Raw genomic sequence first — 15,537 nt, forward strand, 5'->3', positions numbered from 1 at the left:
AAAATTGCATAATTCTGCGTTGTATAGTCCATCAGCCCTGTCATATTGACCAGCTAAATGATATGGGGTTAGAACTGTTGCATTTTTCCAAATAAATAGATTGAGATTCACAAAAATGTATCAAATTCACAAATAAATGGATTAATATCCACAAAGAAATAGAGTTTCACAAAAATGTATAAAACTCACGAATAAAATGAGATTTACAAATATATATATATTTTTTTCCAGATGAATCTCTTTACATTTGTTTGTGAAAATCAATCTATTTATTGGAATAATGCAACAGTTCTAACAATTAAAACCCCATAAAATGAGATCAACATTGCACTTTTGCACATTTGAGAATGTCTGTCAATCGTCATCAGACTCGTGTGACTCTCGTGTTTTTGACAGCAGATGTTTGTGGCCACCCACATCCCGGCTCGGTCATCAGCTGCGCTAATTTTAGGCTCTTTGCATGTCAGGAAGAATTGTAAACTTGCAGGCCTTTCAACGCAGAGACCTTGATGGGACTCTGACATAAGTTTCCTCCCAAAGCTTAAAAACAAACTCAGCAAACCATCTATTAGGCACTTCTTAGATCATCTGTGCACCTGCTTTGAAAGAATCCTTCTGTAAAATCATCAACAAAGCATTCAAGCTCTCAGTATGAAGTACGCCTGAATGAGGGGCTGGAGACTCTGTTTACACTGTTTCTTTACCATTAGATGATACAAACACATCTGTATCTGTGGTATGTGCTATTGTTACCTTGGGCCTTTAAATAGTATTTGGACAAGGTGCTTTAAAGCAATTAAAATGAAAATGTTGTTAAATGTTGAAAAGTCCCCCTGTGGTGAAAATCAAGTTTTTAATGTTGTTTATGTGTCTGTGTGGTGTTTTTAATATGCTTTTAGTCAAACCATGTGTAAATTCATAAGTCGACACCATTGCTGAGTATTTTCTCCTTAAAACTGCAGTGAACCAAAGACAGTCTCAAAAACACGCTTTGAAATCGCTGGTGTTTCTGACGTCACAAACTACCTTGTAACCAATCAGATCAACGTGTGATCGTCAACCAGTGGATCTCTGAGCTGAGTGAGTGAGTGGAGGCGGGGCTCATTTGCATATTCAGAACCATGTATACTAAATGAGGCAAGAGTGTCGAGTTACATTCAAGATATTTTAAGGCATGACCAAGGAAAAAACGTTTAAATATGTCATTTTGGTGATCAAATATGAGTTTTAAGGGATTCAATTATTGACTACAGGAGGACTTTAATTTACTCATGTTTCTTTCTTCCATCACCAAAAGAAATGTTTGGCAGAATGTTCACGCTCCTCTTTGCCATGCAATGTTAATATGATCATGCCGCATAAAAAAATAAAATAAAAAAATAAATCAAAATCAAATCAAATCAAGTATATTTGTATAGTGCTTTTCACAATACAGATTGTATCAAAGCAGCTTCACAGTATTAAATTTAAATAAAATAATACAACAAGGTTTGTTTCTAGTGGAATTTATTGATTGATAGAATAAAATTAAATATCCCCAAAATATCCCCAAATACCATAAAAGAGTTTACATTCTGTAATAGTGGCTTTTTAAATGTGGCTCAGTGGGTTCTTAGCTTAGTGGGCTTATCAGGGTCAGGTAAAAAGTTGAGTTAACTTAAAAAATAAAGCATCCCTCTGCAAAGCATTTTTGAGTTTTCTCAACTTCATTAGTTGCAGTTGTGCCAACTAAAGATTAAGTTCCTCATAATAAATTACCAAAGTTTGTATTTTTATTTTATTTTTTATTTTTTGTAATCTCAACCTTTTATACATCAGATCGTTCAGTCATCCTTTAAAAAAATAGTGTCTGAAAAAAAAGAAAAGAAAAAAGATTACCAAGTAGTGTATTTAAATGAAAGTAACAAATTATTTATGTTTTTATTAATCTAGTTTATCAATGACATAATCACCGCATGGGATGAGCTGATTGGCCTCTGCTGATCCTGCAGCCAATGAGATTGCTTGCTCAACATTTAAATAGTCTGGTTCAGTGTTTTCTGTTGGCTAGTCTTTTCTGAGCTCCTCCACCTCCCCAGCTCCACCTGCCTAGATCTGCTACAGGATTTATGCATGTATATAAATCCTGTATATATATATATATATATATAAATGCATATCTTACATGTTCACAGCAGCGTCTGTGTATCTATTTGCAGTAGCAAGTCCACTCAATCAACAGTAGCAGCGGTGGAGCAGATCTAGTTCGCCAATACCAAATACATTGCCATATTAAGTAACATTGCTATATTCAATAACATGTTAAAATTGGTCATGATTGAATTATATATTACAAAATAAAACCCCAAATGTGCTCATATGGGTTGACTAAATTCACTCATCTAAGATTTGTGTTTATCAGTTTGTAAATTTAGTCTCAGGATAGTAATAATCGGTGACTCAAAGCGTTTTTTCTGTGTATTGTTGTTGCCTTCAGACTGAATCATGAAATAAACTCATCACACATGCACCTGTAGGAAACTATAAAGGTGTGAAGAGACTCAGAAAACCTGATTACTATGTCCACATTGAATTTGTTCAATGAAACATTTGTATAGTGGCTAAATAATATTTAAACTTTGGATTTGAACAAAATATGTGGAAGACTGAATCATAATGTATGATATCACTTCACACTTAAAAAAATAAAAAAATAAAAAAATGTCCTTTTTTTACATTTTTTTAATCAATTATCCAGTAAATGCAAAAGAATAAGTGACCGTTCTGGTTCCTGGTAATTGGGACACCGGGGGTCGAGCAGAAACTCAAACTCGGCTCTTGTCAGAGCGTGTGTTTAAAATACCAGCCACACCAATGAACTCTGAATAGACTGCAATCACAGGGAAGTGTGTTTGTTTTTCTATGTGTAAGTTTAGAAGAAAGAGGTATTTAAAGAATAGGCACACTTTCTCGTTCTGTTGCGTAATTGTGACTGGATGAGTGTAAGGATGTAGCTTTCAGCTCGGAGTTGAAGGAAAGCAGGCGAGTTTGAGCCGCGACTCTCAGACCAATGAAAGATAAGAGACTAAACTTCCCTGCGTGTGCTGAATGAGGGACGTCGTTATACACCCAACCTCGATTCATTCATTAGCCATTTCAGTTAGGGACGCGCGATATATCGGCCACCATATCGGCATCAGCCAATATATGTTATCGTTATTGGTCCAATAAAAAAAATTTGGCCGATATATTAAAGCTGATAAATAATGTATTATTTCCTTCAGCTGAGACGCTTCAGATGTGCACTGTTCACTTTGATGGTTTTGAATTTCTTGAAATATGATTGGAATCACTTCAAAAAAGAAAAATACAGTTTAGTGCAACGTGTGCAGCGCAAGTCTGTCATATAGGCCACATAAAGTTATAATGAGAACATCATTATAATTGTGTGCTTGGGACATTTAATGGAGAGACTTTTGTTTTTGTAATCAGGTTATATTCAAAGATTTGGATTTATCAGCCGATATATCGGTTATCGGCTTTCAGATATATAAAGAATTATCAGTTATCGGTATCGCCCAAAATGTTAAAAACGGTGCATCTCTGATTTCAGTTGTGTTCGACTCTTGGTGATTCTCTGGTAAATCTCTTGCCATACGCAGGAGACTGTCCATGAATTTTCTTGCCGATAAGTGTCTAATTAATTGAAATCATGACACTTGATTTCAAACAATTTATTAAAAGCTTTAAGATTTCATAAAAAAAAAAAAAAAATGTTTTAGGGCTATATGAAATCATTTTTATTTTTTAAATTGAATTCATAAAACTTCAACAATTTAATAATTTATTACAATATTTACAATAATAGGGCCATTTGAAGTGTTAATTTGTAAGAAATCCTGTGTTCTCAATTTTTATGGGGGATTTATGATTTAATACACATTAATAATCTAAAACGGTAATCAAATGAAGGCATAAAACATTAACAATTTAATTAATCTTTTAAAATGTAATCAAAGAAAAAAAAATAACAGTCTGACTACTTGTCAAACAATGTGCTGGACAACAGAGGTTTACTGTTAAAATAAATGCATGTAAAAAGTTACATTTTATTATTATTACTACTGTGCAATAGTAATATATTTCTGTCACAATTTCTTCAAAAACTTTATTTTGACGGGTTGTCATGAACACGTTGAGTTTCATGATATGACGATAGCTTTACTTTAATGAAAAAACAAAAACAAGATATCCATGAAATGAAACCATGCCAGTCATTCACACAAAGAATATGCAGACTTTGATTGCAGATTTTGCACTTTAATATTCACAGACACTATTCCATGTCGCCATCTGATTACATGTACAGCCCTACTTTTTATTAATTATTCTCAAATTTGCCAAAATTTCGAAACATTCCGACTCATACTATCATTGCTACACGTAACTTCTTTTCAAAGACTGGATTCTGTCCATGTTTTCCACACAGTGGAAATCTAGGCCCCTGAATGTCCTGATTTTCTGCTTTCTCTGCTGTATTACTGAACAGAAGGCATTAAAGGGAATATGTGACTCAAGAACACAAGACTGATCATCACTCACAGGAACACAGACCCTCGTTTCACATCCCGGACTAACTGCTGCGAGGCACTAATGCTTAGACATGGACTGCTATTGAAAGCTGAGTGATGCGTCATGAGGCATCATATGTCTCATTCCTCTCCCAACATTTGTTCATATCTTCACTATAAATTGGACAGTTCAGTGTCTGAAATTGTATTAGATGAAGCACTTTTAAAGCTATTGTAAAACAGCTGTAATACTTGCATCTCTATCTGTAGGACAGTGATTGAATTATGTAATAACACGTGTTCTAACCAGACGTGATGCGATTCCAGCGACAAATAATTTGTCTGTCCACACTAGACGCGACCGCGAGATGCGTCTAAATCAATCAAAACCCACAGCCAATCAGAACAGCATGTGGGCGGAGTCAGTCAATCAGAACAGCGTGTGGGCGGAGTCTCGCTGCAAGTGCACAGTGACAGCACCAGAGAGTAATCTTGACGGCACTCGCAAGAAAATGGATAAGTAGATACATAATCAAATTCACAAATATTACACCTTTTAAACATTATTAAAATACATAGGCTGAGTTACTAAAACTATCTTTGTCAAAGAATACACTTGTTTGTTCACAGTTTGAATGTTCTTGTTTCCATTTGTTTAATTTCAAGATGTTGAATTATCCATTGTTGCTTTTACAGCCACAAAGCTGGAGCACTAAATGATATTCAAAGTCACATTACACGCTTTAAACATTAAATAAAGCACATAAACAGTACCTGAGATTATCATTGACACACTTTGTGTTTGTTGTTCCAGCGCGACGTTGCAGAAAAATAGAAACCGTTTCTAAAATAGACTCGTCGCGTGTCGCCGTCGCGGCTGGTTAGGACACGCACTCTACATGGAAAAGAGGCGTTTTATCGCGCGTCGCGTCATGTGTAGTTAGGAGACGGTGTGAGACTTGCTGTTTCTTCCTGTTTTCGCCAGGGTTTGCAGATGTCTAATCTGGATGCACAAGAGCGTGCCAAGAGCATCACATACATACTTAATGCTGGCCGATGTCAGATGTGTGAAGGTTTAACTCTTAATTGCATCCAGCGTTGGGAGCTTTGGTGGGGGGTTATATAATTATGTAGCAGACGTAGATGCCAGGGTTTCTGCAGTGCAGACGTCTGGGTTGTGTCCCAAATCTATAGGTCCCAATCCCTAAGACCCTCTCCATGTTGCTGGCAGATCCAGAGAGAAACACAGGTGCTGTGCTCTCATGTGTTCGTTTATAAAACTCTCAGCGTTTGCTCTGGAAGACTTATTACGATTTGTAGCTTAAGACAATTAATTGAACGATTTCTTTGACATTTATCTCATTTAAGTGCATAATATTTGACTTGGGAATTCAGTTTACATGCATCCAGCTTAGTTTACTGTATTTAAGGGGAAAATAAAGTATTTTCACCCCAAAATTAAACTTCTGTCACCACTTCTATTACTTCTATGATGTTTTTTTTTGTGTGTTTTTTTTAAAGAGAGATTATTAAAAATATCTTCATTTGTGTTCAGAAGATGTACAACAGTTTTATGGGTTTAGAACAAGCCAAAGAGGGCAAGGTTTCAACTGATCTAAGCTATACATTTTAAATGCTTACATTATGTTCTCGCTCCGCATGCAATAAATGCACGTTCTTAAATGAGCGAGGTTTTCTAGCGAATTTCGTCAGGGCAGTATTTTAATATTTACGCTACAAGTAAATATGAAGATACATAATTATGAAGATGACATGTAATTCACACCTTGATAGTAGCCTATGCAAACATTTCTGCCCGTTTTCGCGTATTGTCAGCCTCTGCTTTTCTGTTACAGATTGAAGCGCGTGACACACCGCGCCGTTAATTTCAAGGAAGAATAGACTACTGCAAATTTCTGGTGTTATTTTTGTGATTGTTTGGGGTATTCTACAGCCCTTCATCAAACCTTTCAACACAGAATCCTCCCTTCAGATTGCTTTTTATCAATGCACAAATCATAAAAACAGATTAAAGGAGTGGTATAATGCCCTTTTCACAAGATGTAAAATATGTCTTTGTTGTCCCCAGAGTGTGTGAAGTTTAAGCTCAAAATACCCCACAGATATTTTTTATATAGCATGTTAAAAGTGACACTTTATGAGGGTGAGCAAAAACGCTCCGTTTTTGTGTCTGTCACTTTAAATGCTGCTGCTCCCGGCACAGGGGGCGGAGCTATAACAGCTTGTGTCCTTTTACCTCACACAGACACACTGAAAATTTCAAAAAACTTTTAGCCTTTTATGTTCAAACAGACAAAGATAGAGAGACTCAAGAAGAAGTGTCAACATGTAGAAGCAACAGGACATTTCCGAATGGTTAGTTGATGAATTTATGTAGCTTATGTGTAGTTATCTTCAAGTCATTGATTAGCATAATCTGTCATGATAATCTATAAATTGCGTTCCCGGGGGCGGGGTTTATGTAAATTCTAGGGTTGGTGATGTCACTAACCCGTGAAGAAGCTCATTGTAGTCCCTACCAGCAGTTTGTTGTAGTCCTTAAAGCTATTTTTTTTTTTAAAAGAAAATATCTCCCTTTGCTTTGAACTTTGAGCGTTGTAATTTTGCAGATGTTGTTTATTCTCAAACAGCAATATTACACACTAACTAAAGTTAAAAAAGTGAAATCATAATCAACCACCCCTTTAATACTATCTGTTCCTAAATTCTGATTGGGTGGGCAAGGCAGACGTTTGGGTGGGCTCAGCCGGGTCACATACAGCAGCCGCTCCCATTACAACAACTGACTGCATCCCACAGATAATATAAAGACACTCAGGAGAATTGACTCCATATAGACCGTTCAAAACACCCACACACTCACACACACCCCAGCTCTGTAGTGCAGCCGTTCAGGGCTTCCTTTTGTGTCTTTGCGCTGCAATCCAGGACAAATTTCCTATTTTTGGAGTGGGCCAAACGGTGAGTGCAGGACATGCGTCTGAAACCGAAAGAGGAAAGGGGAATGAGTGCTGTTGTAATTTTCTAGACACAGTCCATATGGCATAAAGGTGATGGTGGAGTGCCAAAACATTTGGATGACAGGCTCATTCCTTTTGAGACTGATTTATAAAGCGCAGTAAAACATCATACCCAGATATGCTGATGTGTGTGTGCGTGTTCCACCAACTTGACCCTTCATGTACCATCTGATGTGCATTGCGCACAAAAAAATCATGAATTTTCTCAAAATGGTTTGATTCAATCTAATTGGCTGGCTTCACACTGTTTTCAGGAGTCAAAGTGTAGCAGTTTAACAGTCTACCAGGAAACAAGTTTGTGTTTACATTTCTCCAGGCTTCTACAATGAGCTCAACGACTGATTGTTACCTTTCATGTAATTCCTTTCTTCCTTTATTTTTAATGGTTTTCTGAATCCAATTCAAGAAAAACACTTACTTACTAAGTTACTCAATTTAAAGGGATTATTCACCCCTAAATAAAAAAAAAAGTCATTTACTCTCCCTCATGTCGTTCCAAACCCGTAAGACTTTCGTTCATCTTCTGAACACAAATGAAGATCTATTTGATCAAATCTGAGAGATTTCAGTCCCTCCATTGACAGTCTACACAACTACCACTTTGCTTCAAAAAGTTCATAAAAAGATTGTAAAACTAATCCATATGAATTGAGTTTAGTCCAAATTTTCTGAAGAGACTCGATCACGTTATATGATGAACAGATTGAATTTAGGCTTTTGTTCACATATAAACTGTGTTCAGTGGTGTTAGTCAGACTAAACTCACTTTGCTGCAAGGGAATGAACACCGTGTGACCCAGTGTGGACTGTGTCGGGATGTTCACTAACAGTATCATCACGTATTTCAAACTTCTTTTTACCCCTAACTTGGCGAAGAATAAAAAAGAACTTCGGCGTGAGTAAATTGGGGCTTTAAAGTTTCGCTGTAGTCAATAATTGTATCCCTTAAAACTCATCTTTGATCACCAAAATGACATATTTAAACGTTTTTTCCTGTGGAAAAAATTTCTTCATGCCTTAAAATAGCTTGAACGTAACTCTACACCCTTGCTTCATTTAGTATACGTGGATTCATGAATATGCTAATTAGCCCCTCCTCCACTCACTCACAACAGCTCACAGATTCACTTGGCCAACTTACTGAGGTAAACACTGTACAATATTATCGCTCTTTACAACGTCAGAAACAATGGTAATTAATATGACTAGCCTTTTGCTTGATTATGTTATCAAACAGCTAATAATGTGTTGCTAATGTTACACAAACTGTGTTCCCGTTCTCAGTCTGCCTTCTAACAATCATCAGAAACGCTTTGAACAACTCAGAACGTCAGTGGAAAAAGGTGTATAGTTAATCTTAACATCATAATATACCTCATAAACCCGCTATATTGCTAAATCTACCTTATTTTTCATATCAACAGAAAAATATACCGGGATAACCTGGCATCTCTCGAGTCTCCCCTGCTAGTTCGATGTTAATGATATGCTAAAGCCCGCCGGGACATTGACCTGATTGGTTACAAGGTAGTTTGTGACGTCAGAAACACCAGCGATTTCAAACCGTGTTTTTGAGACCGTCTTTGGTTCCCTGCAGTTTTAAAGAGAAAATACTCACTTATGAATTTACACATGGTTTGTCTAAAAGCATATTAAAAACACCACATAGGCATATAAACACTTTAAAAACTTGAGACTCTCTCACACATTGCAAACTCTTTGTGCTCCTCACATGTGTGGAGGATTATGGTCTTATCAAACTGAAACTGTTTTGAGAGTAATTCTCCTGTGATGGCTCTCTGGCCCAGTGATAATATTTACCTGATGTGGTTCATTAGAAGACCACACGATCTGAGCGGGTTGTTGTGTGTTTGTGTGAGTGACACAATGCTGTAATGCTTTCAGTTCTCAACCCCTGAGATCCATTCAAAAGCTCTTACCCTGAACATATCACACAAAACATGTTTGCTGAATGTTCCCCTGTGTCTTGTGCCGGGAAAAGCCACAAACTTCTCATTCCTGCTTTTGATGTCATTTTATTCCGTCCATATGTGTCAGAGAGTATTTCAGTAATTGTGATTAATTTGGCTACTCAGTAGTTTATTCACTCCTTCAATTCTCCAATGAGATCAAGACCTTTATCTCAAGACAAAAGCCCTTTGTGTGTTTGTTTTGTCTGGAGGATTTGCCGCTGCCAGTAAGAAGCAAAGCATGATGAGGAAGCCTTTCAAAACGGGCCTTTCGCAACATAGCCTTAATGTGATTATTTGAGCTAATATTGCACACTTTAAATTCCAGCAATAGACTAATATTAAAATAGACATTTTAAGGCTAATATTGTAATGCCAAAGAGTGGTTTGCTTTACCACATATCATACATATAATGCTTCTAACCACAGGTCGAGAGCTGTAGTTTCACCCACACAACTTTGCGATGCTTTTTGCACATGTTCGTTGAAACTATGGCTTTGGGATAATGGTTGGTAACGGTTTGCTAACCAGTGGTTCTGGGAAACTCGCTCTTGTATGATGATATGTAAATCTCAGCAGATTTTAATGGCAGCCGTTTCTTGCAGTAACAGGCCTGCCAAGTTCATCCTCACTATTATTCTCTCCAGGTCTGTTTAAAGTTTTTTGTCTCCAGAAGGCCTATGATGGACGTCAAGTGTCTTCTGATTTTACAGGCGACACTTTAACGGCTGAGTTTTGTCCTCGTCTGACCCCTTTTCCTGGAGCGTCCAGGCCTCTTCCATTTAGCGTCCAAGTACCCTTCATTAAAGGAGTAGTTCACTTCAGAATTAAAATGTCCTGATAATTTACTCAACCCCATGCAATCCAAGATATTCATGTCTTTCTTCAGTCGAAAAGAAATTAAGGTTTTTGTGGAAAACATTCCAGGATTTTTCTCCATGTAGTGACTAAAATGGGGTCCAACGGGTTGAAGGTCCAAATGTGAGTTTCAGTGCAGCTTCAAAGTCTCGACACGATCCCAGCCGAGGAGTAAGAGTCTTATCTAGACAAAGTTCTTTCTTTTTTTTAAATACATACTTTTTGACTTGCATGTTCGCTTTGTAAACACTAGGTCTGTACTTCCGCCTACGTCACGCTTGACCTTTCAACGTGATTACATAATGTGTGGCGCATCACAGCTAGTGCAAGATGAGCATTTATGGTTAAAAAGTATATAATTTTTTTTTTTTTTAAGAAAGCGACCAATGGTTTGTCTAGATAAGACTCTTATTCCTCGGCTAGGATCGTGTCGAGACTTTGAAGCTGCACTGAAACTCACATTTGGACCTTCAACCCGTTGGACCCGAAAAATCGTGCAATGTTTTCCTCAAAAACCTTAATTTCTTTTCGACTGAAGAAAGACAGACATGATTATCTTGAATGACGTGGGGATGAGTAAATTATCAGGAAATTTTTAATTCTGAAGTGAACTACTCCTTTAATATGTCAGAGGAGTAACTGTGCAACATCCACTTGATGTTTGGCATGTGCTGTTCATCATGAAGGGCTAAATAGACTTTTCCAACACGTGTTCCAGAGGCCATTTGTAAAGTTATCTCCGTGTTTGACGTAACCTTTCCTAGACAATTCAAGACATTACTTAACATAGCTTGTTAGCTGCGTCACGATGGGTGTGTGTGTGTGTGAGCACAGACTGTTACAGTAGCTCATGGCTGTCAGCTGTGTGTCGGTGGTGCCGCCTTGCATTTGTCCTTTCTTCCCCTGAGAGCCGTAAAACCCCTCTCTGAAAGTCTGACTCTCAACAGGGCGGTGTGTGTGTCTGGCTGTGAGATTGACCTCGGCAGCTCGTTCCACAGAGGGATTTGTTTACATGTGGTTTAGCTACAAATAACGAGAGCGTTCATGTACAATACTGCCCTGTTTTTCAATAATAACGTCTTGTAAGGCTGTGTTTCTCAACCAGTGAACAATCTTCAGTTGCGCTTGCAGAAAGAATTCCAGGTGCGGTTCATTCTCAGCCAATAAGATTCCATTTAGCATTTGTATTGGTCAGTCGGAAGTCTATTCTGATTGGTTGATAACTTTTGACAACGTTTAATCCAGAAGCGAAGAGAATTTATTTCTAGTGCAAGAACACAGAGAGATTCGCGAGTGCACAGGACACGGTTTGAGCGATAGCAACAATAGCGAGAGAAGAGGCAGTTTGTAAGAGAGCACTGTATATTGGAGAGCGCACGTCCAGCTTTGAGCAAGCAAAGGAGATTCGCGCTCGTGCATCACTTGCTCTTGACATTTGGCATCAAAATAATGCCATATGTTGTTAGTGATATTCTTACAATGTATGTTAAATAAAGTGTGTGTGTGTGAGCGAACCATTTTTTGAAAAATAAATTTGAGTATTCTTAAATATTAATTTTCCAGGGGAAAATCCGTCCCATGGCCAAACCAGCTGAAAACCACTGTTGTAAAACCTGTTGCATTATTATTTAAATATTTTTTTTATGACAATTTAAGTTTGTAGTTGCAATTAGTGCAATATGGAAAAATTATGATATAGGCCTCAAGGACTGTTATTTAAAATTTAAAGCATGTATATTGTAATCATTTATATTCTACTTTTTTAATACTCTTTAATTTAAGCTGATTTAAATACTATACAAGCGTTATACTAATCAAAGGGGCTTCAGTTGAAAATGCAGTTGAAAGTTAATGAGCAAAGAGTAAAGTTTCAACTGAAGCCCACTTTGACTGCATATTTTCTGTTATTCATTCTTTTACATTCTTTCATTCATTTCATACATTGATAATTGTCACCTCTCTTATGCTGTTTATTTTCCCTGTGTTCACAGGCGTTTGGCAATGCTAAAACGGCCCACAATAACAACTCCAGTCGTTTTGGGAAGTTCATCCAGGTGAACTACCAGGAAAGTGGCACTGTCAGAGGGTAAGAGCGACAGGTGTTCCCGTCTGCAGTGTTATAATAATGAAGAATAACTATAATAATAGTGTGTAGAGAGGTCTGGATCCCCTGTCTAATCTGTTGTTTGTTCTTATCCAGGGCATATGTGGAGAAATACCTACTGGAGAAATCCCGGCTCGTCTATCAGGAACACAATGAAAGGTAGGAGATATTGATTATTTGTTTTGTACTCATTTCAACTGTTAAAGGGGTGGTATAATGACCTTTTCACAAGATGTAAAATAAGTCTCTGATGTCCTCAGAGTGTGTATGAGAAGTTTTAGCTCAAAATACCCCACAGATATTTTTATATAGCATGTTAAAATTGTCACTTTTTGAGGGTGAGCAAAAACGCACCGTTTTTGTGTCTGTTCCTTTAAATACAAATGAGCTGCTGCTCCCGGCACAGGGGGCGGAGCTACAACAGCTTGTGTCCTTTTACCTCACACAGACACACTGAAAATTTCAAAAACTTTTAGCCTTTTATGTTCAAACTGGAGTCAGAGACAGTGATGGAGAGACTCAAGAAGTGACAACATGTAGACAACATTTCTGAATGGTTAGTTGGTGAATTTATGCAGCTTATGTGTAGTTATCTTCTAGTCATTGATTAGCATATTCTGTCATGATAATCTATAAATTGTGTTCCCGGGGGCGGGTTTATGTAAATTTTAGGGTTGGTGATGTCACTAACCCAGGAGGAATGTGGTGTAGTCCCGACCAGCCGTTTGTTGTAGTCCTTAAAGCAACACTAAGGAACATTTTTTACCTTAAAATAATGTTTCCAAAATCGCATCAGTGGTTCATCAAGTCGTAACAGGGTGAAAGGCACTTCAGGATTCGCTTTGCAGCCCTATATCTGCTGTAACCACACCATGCAAGATTGCCAAACCAGGTCGCGTTTCTGTACAAACTACAAATTTGACTTGCTTTATGGCCAGCGTTACAATAGTCATTATTTAGTTTTTCTTCGTTTCTGATGACGCAATACATCATACTTTAATGAAATAATGCAACATACTCCATCCTTTCTGTGGACATCGTTCATTCCAAAGCCGGTGCTTTATAAACAGCGAGTGTGCGCGCAACAGTAGACTGCGGCGAAATTATTTACGACAGCGGTAATGGACAATTCCGCTTCCAACCTGTAGGGGGACCGAAGAGGAAAAGTTCCTTAGTCTTGCTTTAAAAAGCAATTTCTTTAAAAGCAAATATCTCCCTTTGCTTTGAACTTTGTGCTTCGTAACTTTGCAGATGTTGTTTATGCTCAAACAGCAATATTACGCACTAACTAAAGTTAGAAAAGTGAAATCAAATTCAACCACCCCTTTAAGAAATGTCGTCGGCTACTGAAGTGAAGTATTTCGTAATTACATCAACATTATTATACTAGGCTAGACTACAGTTTATTTAAACTGAGGAGAGTGTAGATTTGGTAGGAGCTCATAAGGAAATAAATCCAGTAGTGAACATGTGGGATTCATTTCTCCACAGTGTTCAGTTTATGTGTGTGAATCTCAGCTTTATCCCGGCTGTCATTACCGGTCTCACTGGTTTCATGACATGAGGGTTTATGAAGGAAACCGACCATAATTTCCTTGTTTTTGCGACTTTGGTGTAAATCACAGCAGTCATGCTTCAGTTTCGGGGCAGTGCATTATCCGACTGAAACCAGCTCAAGATCATGTGATAAAGTGACAATCAGTAAAGCTGTCTCTCTTTATGGCAATCTCAGATTTTGTTGTCCTGATTAGTTTTTGAACTGGTGTTCAAAATAGTGCTGCACGATACATAGGAATAAAACCAATATCGCAGTATAACTTTGTGCGATTGTAAAAACGAGTGCATGCATCAATTTGCTAGCAACCTGTCAAAGCTTGATGGTTTAACATTTAAAAAAAAAAAGAAATTAAGATGCAAGATTCTTATTTTATAGTACAGTATTGCAATATAATTTTAAAATACATTCCTTATTTAGTTTAATATACTTTTTAATAATTATCACTTTAAAAATCACAATTATTATTATTTTATACTGAATTGGGCAAAAGCAATGGAAATGCAAAAAAAAAAAAAAGGTTGCACACAAAAAAAAGTCTTCAGGAGCTAAATAAATAATAATAATAATAATAATTTTGCAGATTTTTTAATTAATTTTATTTTGCACCAACAAAATCATTTTAGATGATTTTGTTGACACCACTCATTTTAGAATAATTAATTTTTTCCAAATACAGCTATTTAAGTCATCTTCTGAACATTCCTGTATTTCTTCATATTGCAATATATATCGCAATGTCAGAAAACGTAAATATCGCAATGTCAGTTTTTTCCAATATTGTGCAGCCCCAGTTCAAATACATTGACTTGAATGCTCCTTTTCTTTAATGAAGCAATACCTGCACATTTAAACATCAAACATGTCTCCAGTGCTTTTAGATTGTGCGCAGTACAGTATTTTCACACAGATAGACTCTTGAAACCTGTCGTGGCTTGTAAAGAAGGGATAGTTCACCCAAAAATGAAACTTATGCCATAATTTTCTCACCCTCAAGCCATCTTAGGTGTATATGACTTTGTTCTTTCAGCCAAACACAATCAGAGTTATATTAAAAATATCCTGGCTCTTCCACCTTAACGTCGTCATGAAACGGGAACTCTGATTCGTCTTTTCTCTCTATCTGTGTTTGATAATAAAAAACCGTAATGACAATAACATCTCATTCTGATTACCGTAATGGCAATAATCAAATTCTTATTATGGTAATGACAATAAAGTCTCATTCTTATTACTATTAATGCCTTCTGATTATTATTACAATGCATATTACAGTAGCAGAGCAACACTTCTTGAAACATTTCACTAATTAAAAAAAAAAAAAATGTGTTCGCAAAAGGGCAATATTAATTCACAAATAAAAAACAATATGGAAAAATTATTCATAATGTTAAATTAAATAAAATAATGGGGAAACTAAGACATTACATAATGCTTTAGTTATGAAGAAATGTGTAC

At 36.8% G+C, this 15,537-nt stretch overlaps 1 protein-coding gene across 13 annotated transcripts in view; it reads left to right on the forward strand.

The window, feature by feature from the left end:
- The window catches only part of myo9aa (myosin IXAa), a 174,418-nt gene that overhangs the window by 68,852 nt on the left and 90,029 nt on the right, over window positions 1-15,537 (forward strand). For all 13 annotated transcript variants that reach the window (XM_084108435.1, XM_084108437.1, XM_084108430.1 and 10 more), the window contains exons 3-4: window positions 12,412-12,506; window positions 12,621-12,683. In XM_084108435.1, coding sequence (XP_083964561.1) covers window positions 12,412-12,506; window positions 12,621-12,683 — 158 coding nt within the window. The remainder of the gene's footprint in view (window positions 1-12,411; window positions 12,507-12,620; window positions 12,684-15,537) is intronic.

The sequence above is a fragment of the Abramis brama genome (genome assembly GCF_963993115.1).
Source record: "Abramis brama genome assembly, chromosome: 3".
Lineage (NCBI taxonomy): Eukaryota > Metazoa > Chordata > Actinopteri > Cypriniformes > Leuciscidae > Abramis > Abramis brama.